Source organism: Sarcophilus harrisii, chromosome 4 (genome assembly GCF_902635505.1).
Source record: "Sarcophilus harrisii chromosome 4, mSarHar1.11, whole genome shotgun sequence".
NCBI lineage: Eukaryota > Metazoa > Chordata > Mammalia > Dasyuromorphia > Dasyuridae > Sarcophilus > Sarcophilus harrisii.
This window is the reverse complement of record NC_045429.1, coordinates 30592992-30611110: the sequence shown is the minus strand read 5'-3', so window position 1 is coordinate 30611110 and position 18119 is coordinate 30592992. Positions and strand designations below refer to the sequence as shown.

Here is an 18119-nt window from a genome sequence, read left to right as displayed (position 1 = left end):
ATTCACATAAAATAGCAAACCCTTAATAATCAGTGATGGATGTTTTGTCATAGTTGCTCCATGTCGTGAACTTTGATGTAATATTCTTTTTCCAATTATGCTCTCCCAACCATAAGAAACAAAATATCTTACCAAGAACTTCACTGACTCACTGATGAATGTGGGAAAGATTTTATTTTACATACTTGCAAGAGTGGGTATCTAGTATCTTCGACAAAGAGAAGATCTAATTCAGTTCCAATTGATCAATGATGGGCAGAAGCAGCTAGGAACACTGGAAAGAAGGAACACTGGGAAATGAGTGTAAACTGTTTGCATTTTTGTTTTTCTTCCCAGGCTATTTTTACCTTCTGAATCCAATTCTCCCTGTGCAACAAGAGAACTGTTTGGTTCTGCACACGTAGATTGTATCTAGAATATACTATAACACATTTAACATGTATAAGACTGCCTGCCATCTAGGGGAGGGGGTGGAGGAAGGGAAGGGAAAAGTCAGAACAGAAGTGAGTGCAAGGGATAAGGTAAAAAAAAAAAAAATTTACCCATGCATATGTACTGTCAATAAAAAGTTACAATTATTTTTTAAAAAAGAGTGGATATCCAGGCTAGTAGACATGTTTAGAGACCATAAAGACAGGCCTTTATTTCTTATCCTGAAGCACAAGCCCCTCCTCTGAGTCCCCATTAATTGGGGTGATACAGAGTGTGAATCTCCATCCCCACATTATCTCTCTCAAATAATTCTATTTTAAATTCATCATCCTTGATTATATCCTTTTATTATGTACCAAACAAAGCCTTGGAATACAAATACAAGAAAAAAGAAAGCTAGTCCCTGTCCTCAAGGACCTTATACTCAGATGGAAAAAGACAACATGTGAAGGAACCAGAGAAGGGCAAGGGGGCAAAATCCAGAGATTTCTTTTTCAAATTTAAAACCCCTACACTAATTACATTCCTTGTTCTGGGTCCCAGATTCCCATTTCTTAGGTTTCAACTTTCTAATTTGTTTCATTTCTCTTTATTTTTCCAGTTTTCATAACTCTGTGGAAACTAAATCCCAATCCAATTCTCATACAAATCTATTGCTCTCCAGAATCTATTTCATATTGACCACTCCTGGTACTATTTTAACTCTTCACAATGGTACCTCATAACAAAATGTAGGTCTGTTTTTGCTTTTGCTTTGTCTGAAATCATGACTACTACTCTGTGCTTTTTTTTTTTTTTTTTTTTTACTTCAGCTGAAGCATAATTGACTCTGTTCCAACCTTTACCTTTACTCTTTGTCTCTCTGAATCAAGTGTGTTTCTTGTAAACAATATGTTGTGGGATTCTGATTTTTAATCCATTTTGCCATCTACTTCCATTTTATAGATGTATTCAACCCATTCACATTCACAATTATAAAGACTATATTTCCTTCTACCCCTCCTGATCTCCTCCCATTTATCTTTCTCTTTCTCTTTTCTTTCACTGGCTTTTCTCAAAAGTGTTTTGCTTCTGCCACTGCCTTCCCCAATCTGCCCTTTCTTTTATCAGCCTTTCTACCTGCCTTTTCTCTTATTTTTCTCTTTACTTCCCTGTAGCTTAAGATAGATTTCTGTTCCCAACTGAGAGTGTGTTATTCTTTCTGTGAGTCTCAATTCTAATGAGTCTAAGGATCAAGCATTTTATTCCACACTCTCCATTTCCTCCTCCACTGTAAAATCTCTTTTGCACCTCTTTTATGTGAGATAATATAAGAATTGTCCTATACGTCCTATCCTATATGTCCCTTCCTCCTTCTCCCAGAGCATTCCTCTTTCCTCTTTCTCACTCCTTAATTTTATTTTTATTATTTTGGTATCATCCTAATATGATCAAGTTACCCCCAGTCTCTAAGGCTCGAAACCTAAGTATTCTTTTCAATTCTTCAATATCTCTCCATCCCCCCATTCAAGCTGTTCCCAAGGCCTGTCCTTCATTGTTTCATTTTCCCCATGTTCCCTCTTCTTTGCTCTGACACTGCTCCCATTCTGGTGCAGGCATTTCTCTTCTCATGCTTAGACTATTCCAATAAACTGATGGCTGGTGTCTTTCCCCACTTAGCTGACAAATTTCTCTTCCTAATCTAAGGATCTGATCACCTTATCCCTTCCTCACTTAATAAATTCTAGTGGTTCCTTCTCACCTGTGTTAGAAATAACACTCCTGACACTGAAAATCAGATATCAAGGAAATTTTATTAAAGAAGAATCTTAGGAAATCATCTTAATGTTGTGGCCCCCACTCCTCATTGGGAAGAGGGAAGAAAGAAACTTTGTACTTGCTAGTGTGGTGCGGCCCCCCTTCAGAGAATGGATTGGTCCATTTCTTCTGGGTTACAATCTTTCTGATATGCCCACTACGTGTTTTCCCTTCCTCATCATACATCCCATGTTCAAAAATGGTGGAAAACTCCTCCTATGGGATATGCTGTTTAATATTCAATTAACCTATTAAGCAGTTGAAGCAGTGATTTGGTCAAGTCAGGTCATTGACCTCAATTAGTTTGGGCTGGATGGGGTATTATCTTAATACAAGATTCTTTCTAATTGGCTGAATCTGCCTTGCCTTCCTAGGCACCCCCCCAAAAAAAAAAAGAGGTGCAAAAGAGATTTTACAGTGGAGGAGGAAATGGAGGGTGTGGAATAAAATGCTTGATCCTTAGACTCATTAGAATTGAGACTCACAGAAAGAATAACACTCTCAGTTGGGAACAGAAATCTATCTTAAGCTACAGGGAAATAAAGAGCCTTTCTCAAGGCTTCTATTGATCACTTAATTGTTCTTTGGAATCCAGTGTACCCACTGTGCCACACTATCTCCAAGTGTATAACACTGGAAACCCAACTTCTCAGCATTCCTCACACTGTCACCTTGCAGGGGTCCTCAAACTTTTTAAATAGGGGCCAGTTCACTGTCCCTCGGACTGCTGTGGGGCCGGACTATAGTAAAAACAAAAACTTTGTTTTGTGGATCTTTAAATAAAGAAACTTCATAGCCCTGGGGGAGGGGGATAAACAGCTGCTGCATCTGGCCCACTGGCCATAGTTTGAGGACCCCTGCTAGAGGACACTCTAGCTGGTTTTTTAAGACCTTCATCACCTGGCCCCTTCCTGCCTTCCAGACTGCCTATAACTTCTTCCTCTCCCTATCAATGATCCTAGCCTCCTGATGTTCTTCAGATAAGATTCTCCATCTGGTGACAGCGGATGTTCACCTCCTCTCCTTCATCCCTGGAGTACGACCCTTCTTGTTTGACATTCCAGGTTTCTCTGGCTGGCTTCAGATCCCAGCTCAAATTTCATCTTTTACAAGAAGATACTATGTTTCTTCTACTAGTGTTTTGTTTCAGGTGACTTGTAAGTTACCCGTGTATATTTCATATGTACGTTGGTTTGCGTGTTGTCTCCTCGGCCAGAATGTAAGCTTGTAGAGGACAGAGAACTGCTTTTGTATTTCCCACACTAACCGCGACGGTTGGCAGACGGCAAGCGCTTAATCCAACCTGGCTGTGAGGGTTCGTGACCATCTCAGGGTTTCCCCGAATCCCAGGACAGCACCAGCGGGCTTCCAGCGCTAGGATCCCTGCTGCTGCATCTCCCCACAGTGCTCAGGCAGCCTTTGAAGACTTCCAGGGATGGGGGGCTCGCCGCCCGAGCTGCCCCTGCCCTTTCCAGCTGGGGACGGGTGTCATCGGGCCCTTTGCGGCTGGTTCTGTCCCCTGTCCACCTCCTACAGCTGGGTAACTCGCGGGCGCCGAGTCTTTGCAATAGGGACATTGAGTCCAGCCCACTTTTTATTTTTGGCAGCTGGCGGCAAGGGGAGCTGCCCGACTGAGGCAGAGGCCACAGGGAGGTTGGGGATGCCTGGGGAGGCGTGAGGGCAGTCATCCCGTCCTCAGTCCTTCCCTCCTCCTCCTCCTCCTCCTCCTCCTCCTCCTCCTCTTCCATTCTCCTCGCTCCATCCCTCCCTTGGCTCAGACCCCGATTCCTCTTCCACTTGTCCCTACTAGACCCGTTCCGACTCCTCCCTCTTCTCCTCCTCAGCTACACCCCCACCGTGGCCCAGCCCCTTACTTCTCCCATCCAGCCTCAGCCGCGCGCCCTCTCTTTAGAATACATTTCCCAGGCTCTCCCGGGGCGGGGTCCTAGGAAGGCAGGGACGTCCTTCCGGATGCCTGCTCGTAGGGCCTCTTCGGCCCCGGCGCGGCAGGGGCAGCCTTAGCACGAGGACCCCGGGCCTCCCTCCTCCGGGGCGCCCGCCCGGCCGGCCTGGCCGAGAGTCCAAAAGGACGCGGGAGGGAGGGCGGGAGGGGGCAGACGGACGGAGGGCCGGGGGGCGGAGGGAGCGGAGCGCAGCGCAGCGGGCGGTGGGGGGCGGCGGGCGCGGAGCCCGAGGAGCGGCAGTCCGGCTCGGAGGAGGCGGCAGCCCGGAGGGCAGCCCAGAGGAGGCGGCGGCGGCGGCGGCGGAGGAGGCGCCCCGGTCCCGGCCCCGGTCCCCTCCCCGCCCGCACTGTGCGCGCCCCCGCCATGCCCGCTCTGGCCCCGCCTCCGGGCGCCCAGAGGGGTGTAAACGCGGTGTAGACGGCCGGCCGGCAGCTGGTGTAGACGCCCCGCCCCGCCTGCCGGAGATGGAGCGGCGGGAGGAGCCGCCCCCGGGCCCCGGCCCCGGCCCCAGCGTGCAGCAGCCCCCGCCGCTGGACTTCACCGTGGAGAACGTGGAGAAGGTGAGTCGGGGCACGTGGCCCGGCACCGGTGCCCAGGGGCTGCACCTGGCAAGGAGGGCATGGGAGGGGGCAGCCGGAGGGGCGCCCGGCCGCGGTGGACACGCCGGTCCCAGCACTCCGGCCCCCCGAGTGCCCAGAGTCGGCCGAGATCGCCAGCCACGAGCCGGGAACCCGAGCAGGCTGGGCACGGCCAGGGCAGCCCAGTCACTGCCCACCGCAGCTGGCAGCCGGGCCGCCCTGGTGAGAGCAGGCGCTGACCACGGCAGAAGTGTAGGTTGTCAGCCCGGATGCCAGCTCTGAGCCCTGGCCTGGCACTCCTGCCAAGGTGGTTGGTGCCAGCTGCCATCCCCAGCCGGGACCGTACCTCCCCTGGGCCGGGTGGGCACCATCGGCCCAGTGTAAATCATCAGCCAGGAACACGAGGCTTGGAGGGCTGGCCCTAGCATCCCCGCCGCTCAGGAGTGGCCAGTCACAGCTAAGAAACCCCAGTGGTCAGCCAGGCTGTTTCCCTCCTAGGTGGGGTAGACCCTCCCATTTTGGGTCCAGATGGGATGATTCTTGGACCCTCAGCCTCACAGAGCCGTTCTGAAAGCTCATGTGACCAGCATGCCCCAGCCTGGGCTTGGGAGGGGGGTTCTTAAGACTGGCTTTGTGTCCCATCTTTCACCCCCTCCCCTTCTTTCTGGAGAAGGATGCCCAGGCCTTTACTAGTGTAAACTGAGGATAGAGACTCTGAGAGGGAGCCGAAGGGAGAGCGAGGAAGCTGGGAGAAGAGGGCTCCCCGGGGTCCTGGCCCCAGGCCCCTGTGCAGCATCTAAAGGATGCCCTCCCTGCCAGGAGTCAGTGCTAGCTTCTTGGGGGTTTCCTCTCCTGAGGAGGACTTGGCCTGAAGAGGAAAAGTGAACGAAGGCCCCTGTCCCGGTCCTGCCGGCCCCCAGGACTCCTGGGCCGTCCCTCTTTGTTCTCTGTAGCAGCTTTCTGGGACTGAAGGCCTGTCTTTAGACCTGGCCAGCACCGAGGGGGCCAGATGAACGAGAAGCCAGTGACTGGGCTCAGAGGAGTGTCCCAGAGAGGCCGATGAGACAGGCAAGGGCAGGATTGTCCCAGTCAGCTCCGTTGGGCCCCCTGTGAGCTGGGCATCGAAACTGGCACAAGGGTGGAGGAGCTGGGGCTTGCCCCACATGGGGAAGAGGTTGCCAGTCAGGCCTCCCACCTCTCTCAAATGGGCCTTCAGGGTGGCCTTTCTCAGGCCTCCCTGGCTTGGCTAGGATCTTGCCACATAGTGCCCCCTTTTTGGGGGGAGAGGGTCTGTCATCCGTTAGGCCAGGGATGCAGGGGTGGCAGTCATCTTCCCTCACCCTGTTCTCTTGCCATCCCAGAGCTGAGCTCACCGAGTTCTAGGCCCCAGCTCTGTTGGCTCTGGGTTTCCCACCACATCCCTCCCTGATAGGATTAGGGAAGGGCAGGGGGCAGCCCGCCCCAAGGCCCTATAGACTCTGCTGATTTGTGGGCTTGGGCTGTTAAGTGTCTCAGACCCTGGGACTTCTGGGAAAGCCATTCCCCTGGGCCCCAACATCCCCTGAGGTCTCACCCTGTGGCTGGTGTAGGGCTTGGAGCAGCTAGACCCCGAAACCATTGAGTTCTAGGGAGGGAGAAGCAGGCACTGGCCAAGATCACCCAGGAATTGAGTCCCAGGACCAGAATTGGAATCCAGGACTCCTGCCTGCTAGTTTAGTGCTTTGTTCCTTGGGATAGGCCAGGAACTGTCCAGTTCCCCAGGAGCCCTCATGTCCTGGGGCAGCTTGATGCAGAAAGCCCTTGGATCCGAATGTTGCCTCTGCACTTCAGAGCCTTGAGACCCTGGCAGCTCCCTCCCCACCTGGGCCTGAGGGGATTGGATCACATGATCCCTCTGGGCTCCTCCAGTTCTAATGTGGTCTAAGACACACAAAGCCCCTTTGGATCCCGGCCGGCTCCCTCCCGGGTGGGTGGGTGGTGTGGAGCCTGGCGTGGCAGGCCGGATGCCAGGGAAGGGCGGCCAGGTCCGGGGAGAAGCCCCATCCATGGCCTGCCCCAGGGAGGGGGGCTCAGGGGCCTCTGCTTGGCCTGAGGGCAGAGCCTCGAGCAACCTGGGGAGGGGGCTGGCAGGCAGGGGGGAGTCATCCTCTCCTAAATACCAAAGGGAGGCAGAGTGTCAGGGGCCTCACCCTGGCCGAGAGCTCCTGGGCAGGTCGCTTTGCGGCTCGGAGCCTGCACCCATTAAGGGAATTTCCTCACTAGGAATTCCTGGCCCAGCAACATTGAAAGTCTCCTTCTGTCTCATCCCTCCGGGGGGCGATTTCTGGCCAGGGAGTGCTCCCAACAAGGGGAAGAAAGGCTCTGGAGGCACCCAGGGGCCCAGATGTCTGGGATGGGAGGGGCTTGGCCCTCCCTGTTGGGGGTGGGTGGCTCTGAGGGTCGGTGATTTGGACCCCCCATGCTAACCTTCGGCGTCTGTTCCCTCCTCCCCAGGCCCTTCACCAGCTTTACTATGACCCTAACATCGAGAACAAGAACATGGCCCAGAAGTGGCTGATGCAGGCCCAGGTCTCCCCGCAGGCCTGGCACTTCAGCTGGCAGCTGCTGCAGCCCGACAAGGTGCCCGAGATCCAGTACTTTGGGGCCAGCGCCCTGCACATCAAGATCTCCCGCTACTGGAGCGACATCCCCGCTGACCAGTACGAGAGCCTGAAGGCGCAGCTCCTGGCGCACATCGGCCGCTTTGCCAGCGGCTCCAAGATCGTGCTGACGCGGCTGTGCGTGGCGCTGGCCGCGCTGGCCCTCAGCATGATGCCCGACGCCTGGCCCTGCGCCGTGGCCGACATGGTGCGCCTCTTCCAGGCCGAGGCCACGCCCGGCGACGGGCAGGGCCGCTGCCTGGCCCTGCTGGAGCTCTTGACCGTGCTGCCCGAGGAGTTCCAAACCAGCCGGCTGCCCCAGTACCGCAAGAGCCAGGTGCGCGCCATGCTGGCCCAGGAGTGCCGGGCCATCTTCCCGCTGCTGGAGCAGCTGCTGCAGCAGCCCAACCTGCCCAGCCCCATCAAGCAGAAGGCGCTCAAGTGCTTCTCCAGCTGGGTGCCCCTGGAGGTGCCGCTGCTGGACTGTGAGCGGCTGATCCAGGCCGCCTTCAGCGCCCTCCGCGACCCCGAGCTCTTCGACAGCAGCGTGGAGGCCATTGTTAACGCCATCTCGCAGCCCGACGCGCAGAGGTGAGTGTGCGCCCGGAGCTGGGATCCAAATGGGGCAGGGGCACAGGGCACCGGGCAGGGCCCCTGACCTCTGACTGCCCTGGCTTCCTCCGCTGTGAAATGGGGATGACCCCAGCCCCAGGCTGTGGCTGTGGGAGGGTCACGGGGACGCTGTTTTAGAAGGTGCTTACACTGTACCTGGCTCAGAGACTAGACATTTGCCAAAGGCGCGCTTCCTCCTGACCCCCTCCCCTTCCCTCTCCGTCCCTTGGGGGCTCCGGCCTTTTGTTGGCATCAGTCTGGGTGCTGGCAGTCCCTGCCTCCCAGTCGGCTCGGGATCCCCCTCCCCCCACTGAGCCAGGCAGGTGTAGGTAGGGCTGGGGAGGGGGCCGTCCTCTGGGAGCTGCAGCCGGGCCTACCATTCTGGGCCTTGCCAGGCATCCGGATGATGCCCGTCCTCCCCCAAGGAGGGAGCCCACGGCTGTCTGAGCTCCCATTGGCTGGAGAGCCCTTGGTTGCTTAGCAACACTCCCCATTTTCTCCGCTTGCCTCTCAGAGCTCTAATTGCAGGTCTGGGTTGAGCTCAGTGCGAGAGGCAGCCAGGAAGTCAGGTGCTGGTGCTGCTGCCGCCACTGCCACCCTGCCAGCAGCAGCAGCAGCACCCTGAGGGGCATCCGGGGCTCTCAGCCCCCCCTCCCCCAGACTCCCCAGGCCAGGCCAGCTGTGGCACCCTGAGCTGCCCTGCACTGGGTTTCCCCAGAGAGTCCGGGCCTGCCTCTGCTTCCAGGCCCTCTTGTGCTCTGGGTGCTCATCGCAGAGCAGACTCCTGATTTGCTGCCTTGCCAGCCCCACCCCCACCTGGCCTGGCCTCCTCCCCTCCCCTCCTCCTCCACAGCTGCTGCCACCCATCACTGGTGCTCCCTGTACCAAGACAACAAGTCTCTGAAGTGTATTTTTAATCCTGGTGGAGCCCTTCGGCCTAGAGTGAGGGGGCAGGGCAGGGCTGTAGAGAACATGGGGGGGTGGGCAAAGACTTGGGCCAGGGCCAAGTTGGAGGAAACCTGTGGCATGTTTCCTCATGATTCAAGGCCACAAACGGCCATTGGTCATACGTTCTTTGTGCTTAGGGTCCCCTCACCTCCCCTGCCTGCTTTGCCTTCCTAGTTGAGGTCCCCACATCCCCCACAGCCTTGGGGGGTCCCCAAGGGAGAGCGCAGGCCCCGGCTCTGCCCCGTGCTCCTGGGGGGGAGCTGGGCCACTGCAGCTTGGGGCAGGTGGCCGCGTTCTGTTCTGGCTCTTTGGCCGGAGCCTGCTGTGGGCCTGGGCCTCCTTTGGCCTCGGTGGGATAGTCAAGGCTGCCTCACCTTTCTCAGGGAGTCTGTGCACCAGGCGTTGCCCGCCACTGGCTGGCCCATGCTGGTCAGCAGTGAAGGCTCTCATTGTCTGGAGGCCTCGGGTGCCAGGCCGGCAAGGGGTGACGCCATCTCCGCTGGCACTAGGAGGAACGAGTGGCCCGAGACAGTCTGGAGAAGGGGGGCATGGGGGAGGGGTGAGCGTGAGACCTTAGCCTCCCCTTCCCCCTCCCTGACTGGACAGAACTTGTGGCTTAGTGTCTGACACTTAGAGCAGCTGCCACGCTGGGCCTTTGCCAGCCTCGATGACCTGTCCTTTCCTCCTCTTCCGCCCCCTCACCATCCATGGGCTGCCATGAAAGTGCTGGCCTGCCTCAGTCACGCTGTGCCCGAGGTTTCTGTGCTGCCCCCCTGTTGGCATTGCCCAGGGTTCTCCTGATGAAACACTCCCTGCTTAGGAAAGGAAAATGGCTCCCTTGGTCAAAGGCAGTGGAGTCTGAACCCCAGTGGCCCTCAGGCTCTCCGGGCCCCTTTCCTCTGCTGTGTAGTTTTTCTTCAAAAGCAATTTTGAAAAGTACATGTGGCTTATTCCTCCACCCAGGGTCATGCTTCTCTGTGGGGTTGGGGAGGGCCCTGTGGGCTTCTGGCTTCTTAGAGGGGAGTTTGAGCCTGGGGCAGGGGAATTTGGGAGAAGGGTTCTGACCTCTTCTTGGGCAGGGGGAGGGAAGTGGAGGAGACAGTCTTGGTCCCTCCTTGGCAAGAAGGGATTATAAGTCCTGGTGTCTCCCTGTGGACTTGTGGGGGGAGGGGGGGGTCTTCCCTGTGGGTAGCTCTGGTTGAGGACCCCTTGTAGGGGCAGAGCCATAGGTGGTTTTCCCCGCAGGTATGTGAACACGCTGCTCAAGCTGATCCCTCTGGTGCTGGGGCTGCAGGAGCAGCTTCGGCAGGCGGTACAGAATGGGGACATGGAGACATCTCATGGGATTTGCCGAGTTGCCGTGGCTTTGGGAGAGAACCATTCAAGGTGAGGCCCTCGGGAGAAGCGGAAGAGCTGAGACATGGGCTGCCGCCACGGTGGAAGTTGAAGTTGGGGGCGCAGAGAAGGGGTGCTGAGTCAGGGGCAAATCAGGGGCGAGCCCGTTTTCTGAAAGGCTGTTTCTTCTGGGTTTGTCTGGTAGGGAGCAGAGCAGGCTCCCACGTGGGCAGGGAGTTGTAGTTAGTCTCTCAGGGGGTAGTGAAGAAAGGGGGGGTGAGATCAGGTTATTTCTGAGGAGGGCCCTGAGGAAGGTCCAGAGAACCTCAGACCAAGGGAAGGGGGGCTGCTGTGCCCTCACTACGCTTCCTCTGCCAAGCAGAATAAACTTGGGATTGGGAAAGAACTCAAAAACATGCACTGAAGTCAGAGACAAGGAAAGAGCTTTTCAGAGACAAAGAAAGCTTTTCAGAGATGCCCGGCTGCCTCTGATGAAGGCCTCAATGGGTCACTCTGAGGGTCCTAAAGAACAGGCAGTAAAACTGCCAAGTGCCAGCCGTGACCTTTGGAAGACCCTGGAGCATGGCTGGTGGTGCAGCTTTCCTGAAAGGGGAGGGGGTGTTCTCCTTAACTCAGCCGGGGAGCTTGGGTTCAGGTCCTGGCCAAGTTTCCCAGCATCGTTATTATGGCTTAGCTGTGCTTGTCCCAAGAGGCAGAGTCCTGGCGGCTTCCTCCGTGGCGGGGCTGACAGCTCTCCAGATGGTTACAAGAGTGGAGCGGGAGGGCTACATTATAGCAAAGCGTGTGCTAGACTATCCAGCTCCTTCTCTGGCAGAGATGGCGACCCTGGGGCTGGGTCGTGGCAGAGTCCTGGAGGTTGGAAACTAGGGCAAAGGGCAGACCCTAGAATAGTTCTTCGTGGCAGGAGGTCTCCTGTGGCTCGCCTGGGGACCTGTCCTCGGCACCGAGCTGATCCATAACCGTCTTAGGGGCTTGTGTGAGGCCTGCGTGTGCTTGGGAAACCTGCAGGTGCCATAAGCTAGAATGGACAGTTAGCAATCTGAATGATCAGTGTCAAAATCCAGACCGGATTCATGGCCTAGAACATGGGACAGCGTCAGGGGAGAGGAAATTTACCGAATTTAAAAGTAAGGCCTTCCACTCGGCTCCTAAAACTCGGCTCCAGACACTGGGGGAGCCGCCGGGAAAGCTGTGGGTCTGATGCTCTGGGGGTTCTGGGTCCCAGGCTGACTATGGGATGGCAAGTGAGAGCGTTGGGGCTGAGAGGGTTCAGAACTGGGAGGGGCTGGCCCTGCTGGACTCTGCCAGTCGGCTCTTCTCTGGAGCCCTGGGGGCAGTGCTGGCACTGGGGTTCGGAAGGATAATGACTGGCTGGAGGGTGTCCAGAAAAGGAAAGGGCAACAAGACTGGCACACAATGCATTCAGTTGTTCCTGTGTGCTAAGCACTGGGAATGTGCTAAAAAACAAAACAAGAAAGCCAAATAATGGGACTGCCTGGACTCGAGCAGCTCCCACTCTGACTGGGAGAGCGTCCTCAGCAAATGTGTGCCGAGTGCCTGCTGTGTGCCAGGCTCTGGGCTGAATGTGGGGCTGAGTTGCAGAGCAAATGACGAGGACCAAGGGTCGAGCAGTGGCAGGGCCAGGAGGGGTCCCCTATGTCAGTGGGCAGTGGGTTTTGACAGACATGTTTGAGGTGAGGAAGTGGAGACAAACTTGCTGGGAGTTCTGTGGAGAAAGAGGTGAGAGTCCTGGGGTGGCAGCTTGCGGGGTCCACAGGGTCAAAATGGTGCATGAAGACTTGAGTGCCTGTGGCAGCTGAAAGGCCACCAGTAGTTAAGAGATTGTACTTGGGGGTGAAGGGGGTGCGAGCAAAGGGGCAGGAGGTGATCAGGAGGTGAGACTGTAGGTCTGAGCAGAGCAGAGGCTCTGGGAAGAATCACAGCTCCTTAGGGAGGAAGCCTGGGTGGGGCCGGGCCCCCTGTGAAGGCCCAACTGACCTCAGAGAAAGAAGGACAGGGGAGACTGGCCCCAGCAGCAGCCCATGAGATAGAAGAAAGGGGCTAAGTAATGGGGATCACCCAGCCCTGAGGTCAGGCTAAGTGGGACTGGAGTCATTGGACAAGGGCTTCAAGGGTTAGGCCCAGGGTCAGCCTGTGAAGGGATGAAGGCAAGAGTAGGGCTTATGGCCTGGGAGGCTGGGGTGGGGGAGGGAAGGATGGGAGGTTGGGGTCAAAGTTCAGGATCATGGAAGCTCCTACTAAGAAGCCACTGTCAGCCATATGGGACCCATAGGAGACTGAGCTGAGCAGATAAATGGATGACAAGTCTGGATAAAATGCTCCCCGGGGGAAGAGGGGTGAGCTGGGATAGCAAAGGCTCTTTATGGAGCTCAGAGGAAGAAATGGGGAGTGGGCTCCCTTGTCATAGCCGAGTGTAGGGAGCAGGATGAGGTGGGGAAGCGCAGTCTGTCGAAGGCAGCAGTTGGGCCTTGGGGTCTCTCGGAGTCCTCGCCACCAAGTCTGGTGCCTATGGACAGAGGACTGGACTCTGCAGAGGCCCCAGCAGGGCTAGAGAGCGGGGAGAGGACGGCTTGGGGAAAACTTAGTCATGAACAAAATGGCTGCCCTGGGGGATGGCGATGGCTTCCTTCACTCTTAGAGGACTGTCATCAGTTGCTGGGGGAGTGATAGACAGGGAGCTGGGTCAGGGACGAACCTGACCCATCTGGGACCATCCCAGAGAGCCTGTGGTTCCTCAGGTGGGTGGAAGAGACAGCAAGGCTCTGTGCTTGGCCCCTGCTTCCTGCCCCATACTGGCCTGTTGTTGGGCAAGCTCCCTCCTCTGTCTCTGACCTCTGCCCTCTGCCCCATGCAGGGCCCTGCTGGACCAGGTGGAGCACTGGCAAAGCTTCTTGGCCTTGGTCAATATGATCATGTTCTGCACGGGCATCCCTGGGCACTACCCAGTCAATGAGACCACCAGCTCCTTGACCCTCACCTTCTGGTACACTTTGCAGGTTGGTTTCCTGTTTCCTTTGGCGGGCTGAGGGAGGGGGGGAGCCCTGGGGGGCCAGTTCTAAGGAAACGAGCCTTGGGGATGGATGAATAGTGACAGTTGGGACGGCCTTTCGGGGGGCCGAGGGGGAACAGGTTTGGGGTGGATCCCAAGGGGTTGAGAGCGTGTGGGAAGGTTGACTCGGTGCCTGTGGGGACAGGAAATAGGGGAACTCTCGTCCCGAGGTAAAGCAGTGTGGCAGGGAGACAGGGAGGCTTCTGGGGGGGACGGCTGGGCCAGTCTGACTCCCTCACCTGCCCCCATCCAGGATGACATCTTGTCACTGGAAGCAGACAAGCAGGCCGTGTACCAGCAGCTGTATCGCCCCGTCTACTTCCACCTGGTGGACGTACTCCTTCACAAGGCTCAGTTTCCTGCAGATGAAGAGTACAACTTCTGGTCATCTGATGAGAAGGAGCAGTTCCGCATCTACAGGTGAGCTTGCCTGGGCCCGGGCCTTGGCGGGCAGGGTTTCGGCCTGTGTGTGGCCGGGCCCTAATGGTGGCTGTTCTTAGGGTGGACATTTCGGACACGCTCATGTACGTCTACGAGATGCTGGGGGCAGAGCTGCTGAGTAACCTCTATGACAAGCTGGGCCGCCTGCTCACCAGTTCTGAGCAGCCTTGCTCCTGGCAGGTACAGTCCCACCCCCTCTGCCTCCCCCCTCCCCTGGCCCAGCTCGGCTCCTGCAGCCCAAGTCTCTGGCCCCCGCCTCGCCCCGGCCCCTGCCCTCAGCCCTGGACCTTCTCCCCCCAGCACACTGAGGCACTGCTCTACGGCTTCCAGTCCATCGCGGAAACCATCGACGTCAATTACTCCGACGTGGTGCCGGGGCTCATCGGGCTCATCCCCCGCATCAGCATCAGCAACGTGCAGCTGGCGGATACCGTCATGTTCACCATCGGTGAGACGCGGCCGGGGGTGGCTCCGGAGCCTGCTCTAGGGCCCGGGGCCCTCGCTCAGCCCGTGCTCTCTCCCCGCAGGGGCCCTCTCAGAGTGGCTGGCAGACCACCCGGTCATGATCAACAACGTCCTGCCCCTGGTGCTGCACGCACTGGGCAACCCGGAGCTCTCCGTGTCCTCCGTGTCCACCCTCAAGAAGATCTGCCGGGAGTGCAAGTATGATCTCCCTCCGTACGCCGCCAACATTGTGGCTGTGTCCCAGGTAGGCGGGCGTGGAGGCTGCAGGTGGGGTGGCCCCTACCCCCTGGCTGACGACCCCCCTCCCCCCGCCTTCCCGGCTAACGGCTGTGCTTTTCCCTCCTCAGGATGTGCTGATGAAGCAGATTCACAAGGTACGGCCGCGGGCAGTGGGAGATGGGGAGGGCAGAAGTGCTGGGGGGGGGGGGGGGGGGGGGGCGGGGGAGGGGGGGGCGCGCCCGCGGTCCCGCGGCGGGGACCTGGAGAACTGGGAGGGGGAGCAAGGGTGGGGGGGGAGGCGGGGGTCACAGAGCCTGAGCCTGGTGCAGAGGCTCAAGCTCGCCTCTTCCGCCCCCAGACGAGCCAGTGCATGTGGCTGATGCAGGCCCTGGGCTTCCTGCTGTCAGCTCTGCAAGTTGAGGAGATTCTGAAAAACCTCCACTCACTCATCACCCCCTACATCCAGCAGCTGGAGAAGCTGGCTGAGGAGATGGTGAGGGGGGCGGGTGGGTGGGAGTGTGGGGGGAGGTGCCTGGCATGGGGGAAGGGGAGAAGCCTTCCTGGGGAGCTGTTGGGAAAGGTCAGGGAGCCCTTCTCACTTTGGAACAAGGCTGGGAGGTCTGCTTGAGGGGAAGGGGCGGCCATTCTTCAGAGTATGGGCCCTCTGGGCATCTGCACTGAATGTTCTCTCTCCTACGTAGCCCAACCCTTCGAACAAGTTGGCTATCGTCCACATCCTGGGGCTCCTCTCCAACCTCTTCACCACACTGGACATCAGTCACCATGAGGACGAGCATGAAGGCCCCGAGCTCAGGAAGCTGCCCATTCCACAGGGACCCAACCCAGTGGGTGATGCCCCTGCCCCACTCCCTCACCACCCCCCCAGCCCCAGAGCTCTGCTCCCCTGCCTCCTCTCTGCAGCCTCCGAGCCTCGTCCCGGGTCCCCGGCTGCTCCTTTGGCCCCACAGGCTCTGGACGTCCTGCGCAGAGCCCCAGCTCCTCTCTCATCTGGCCCTTTTCCCCAGGTGGTGGTTGTGCTGCAGCAAGTTTTCCAGCTCATCCAGAAGGTGCTGAGCAAGTGGCTAAATGACGCCCAGGTGGTGGAGGTAACTTGTTCTGGGAACATCCCAGAGCTCAGATACTGTCCCAAGCTCTGGCTCTGCTCATTGTGGGCCAGACACCGTGCGGAGGGCTGCTCCTGCTCCCCAGGGACGCCCGTTCTGACAGGCCCCATGTAGAGCCATGGGTGTGGCCAGATCCGGCAGGCGGAGCCACCAGCAGGCTTGGAGGGAGGGGGTTGGGAAGGATGGGGCTTGTGAGCTGAGATTGAGGAAAGCCCTGGGGGCCAGAAGGCAAGGTCAAGAGGGGGAACATCCCGGGCCTGCAAGTGGTGCTGGATGGCCGAGTACGTGGAGAGGAGGAAGGACAAGAGTGTGGGCAGGGGCCGGCTTAGGAAGCTCTGCTTGGTCCTGGAGGTGACTGGGAGCCACAGCAGTTCCGGGGGGGGGGGGGGGGGGGGGGGGGGGGGGGGGGGGGGGGGGGGGGAATCAGACCTGCTCTTGGGAAGGTCGCTTAGCCCGGGAGACTGACCAGAGGGGGTAAGGGTGCACTAGGCCAGTGTCTGTGTGAATGGAAAGAAGATGAGGACAAATGTTGTTAGGATAAGGCTTTCCCCCAGGATGTCCCCTGTGATAGCCCAGAGCCTGAGTGACCGGGAGAAGCAGGGCAACGGGAGCCTTGTCAGGGAAAGGGAAGTTGGGAAGAGGATAGGATCTGGAGATGAAAGAACAGATTTTAATTGTGATATTGCAAATATCACAAAGAACCAGGGGCTCCCTGATAGTGAACCTTCTCTAAAGTCCCAGGGCAGACTGGCCTCTCTTGGACTTCTTACAGTCCCTGAGGGAGGTGTGGGACGGGCCGGCCTCTCGCCACTTTGAGAGCATACTGTGGTCCCAGAGAGGCTAAGCTCTCCTCCAGGATCCACACAACAAGCTAACTTGTCAGTCACAAGGTGAGCTAATCCCTCTTGGCTCCTGGGAGGCCACAGTCCTGGCTCCTGGAGAGTCTGTAGGCCGAGACTTCTTCAGGTTTTTCCACTCAGGACCCCTTTTCACTCGAGGAGTTTTTACATGAGCCTGGGTATATAGGCATGTAAAATAGGTGTACGGATCAAACATTTACTAATAATAAATCAAAATTTCACAACCCCCACATTCAGTTACTTGCCCCCACGTGGGTTACATTCCACAGTTTAAGAAGCTGTGATATAGAGTGATGCATTGGGCCCACTTGTGTGGGGCCACAGGATTGGTCACCATCTTCTGGGCTGACCTTTCTACAAGGGATCTCACAGAATCCAGGGAGGCCAGCCTCTGCTGGAGCAGCCACGGATTGGGCCAAGCTTTCTTAAGAGATTCCCTTAGATCCTCAGAACAGGCTCACTCCTCGAGGATCCTCTTGAGTCACAGAGACAGCTAATCCCTCTTAGAGGGATTCCACAGAGTCAGAGGAGGCTGCTGGCGATTCCAACAGAATCAGCGTGAGTCTCCCATAGTCACAAGAAGCTAATTATAGCCAGCATTTATAAAACCTTACACAAGTATTATCTCGTTTTGTCTTCATAACTACCTTGAGAGATAGATATTGTTATTAATCCTATTTTATAGATGAGAAAACTGTGAAACTAAGTGTTTAAGTGACATGCCTGGAGTCACCGAGCTAATGAGTGTCTGAGGCTGGATTTGAAATCAGACCTTCCTGGCGCTGGGCTTGAGAGCCACCCCACTGGTCTCTCTCTGGGACCTCACAGTGTCCAAGCGGGCTCCACTTGAGGGTCCTTTTGAGCCATAATGGGGTAACCTGTTCCTTGGCTGTCCGGTTTGGGAGGGGGCCTCCAGGCTGAGGCCCTCTCATCCCCTTTCAGCCTGAAGCAGGAATTGCTGCACACACTGGCTGTGGGGGCCCATGGCCTCCTGGAGTAGTCCCAGGAAATCTCTGGTCACTCCTGTGTTCAGTACTGTCCAAAAGTGACGGCTTTCCTTTCTGTAGCTCTTAAAGGTCCCCGTGGGATAGGTCGTCTTAAGGGGAATGATACACATTTCACAGATAAGGAGACCAAGTCTCAGAAGTGACCTGCTGCAGGGCCACACTCGGGTCAGGGATTTGGGCTGCTGTCTCCCAATCTGGCTGCTCCCAACCTCAGCCTTGGCTGTGGCCTTCCAGTCCCCGTGTTGGCAACTGGGCGAGGTGGGAGAAGCGGTCATTGGGCGGGCTGAGGGGGCGGTGAGCTTGTAGACAGTCCCAGGGATGTGGGCTGTGCTCCCCGAGATGGTGTGGCCAGACTGGCGTAAGGGGAACTCGGGAGCTCGGAGCAGGGAGGCAGTGGGTGCGCTCCAGCTGGCCTCCCGTCTGCTCTGCTCCAGGCGGTGTGTGCCATCTTTGAGAAGTCCGTTAAGACCCTGCTGGATGACTTTGCACCCATGGTCCCCCAGCTGTGTGAGATGCTAGGACAGATGTACAGCACGATTCCCCAGGCCTCTGCCCTCGACCTCACTCGCCAGGTATGGGGTGGTGGGGGTACCTGGAGGGGTGTGGG

At 57.1% G+C, this 18119-nt stretch overlaps 1 protein-coding gene across 1 annotated transcript in view; it reads left to right on the top strand.

The window, feature by feature from the left end:
• The first annotated feature begins 4374 nt into the window (after nucleotides 1-4374).
• The window catches only part of IPO13 (importin 13), a 28873-nt gene continuing 15128 nt past the window's right edge, over nucleotides 4375-18119 (top strand). The window contains exons 1-13 of the mRNA XM_031969261.1: nucleotides 4375-4753; nucleotides 7265-8001; nucleotides 10216-10356; nucleotides 13202-13343; nucleotides 13650-13816; nucleotides 13897-14017; nucleotides 14138-14285; nucleotides 14365-14546; nucleotides 14650-14676; nucleotides 14880-15014; nucleotides 15223-15366; nucleotides 15547-15627; nucleotides 17947-18084. Coding sequence (XP_031825121.1) covers nucleotides 4658-4753; nucleotides 7265-8001; nucleotides 10216-10356; nucleotides 13202-13343; nucleotides 13650-13816; nucleotides 13897-14017; nucleotides 14138-14285; nucleotides 14365-14546; nucleotides 14650-14676; nucleotides 14880-15014; nucleotides 15223-15366; nucleotides 15547-15627; nucleotides 17947-18084 — 2259 coding nt within the window. The 5' untranslated portion in view covers nucleotides 4375-4657. The remainder of the gene's footprint in view (nucleotides 4754-7264; nucleotides 8002-10215; nucleotides 10357-13201; nucleotides 13344-13649; nucleotides 13817-13896; nucleotides 14018-14137; nucleotides 14286-14364; nucleotides 14547-14649; nucleotides 14677-14879; nucleotides 15015-15222; nucleotides 15367-15546; nucleotides 15628-17946; nucleotides 18085-18119) is intronic.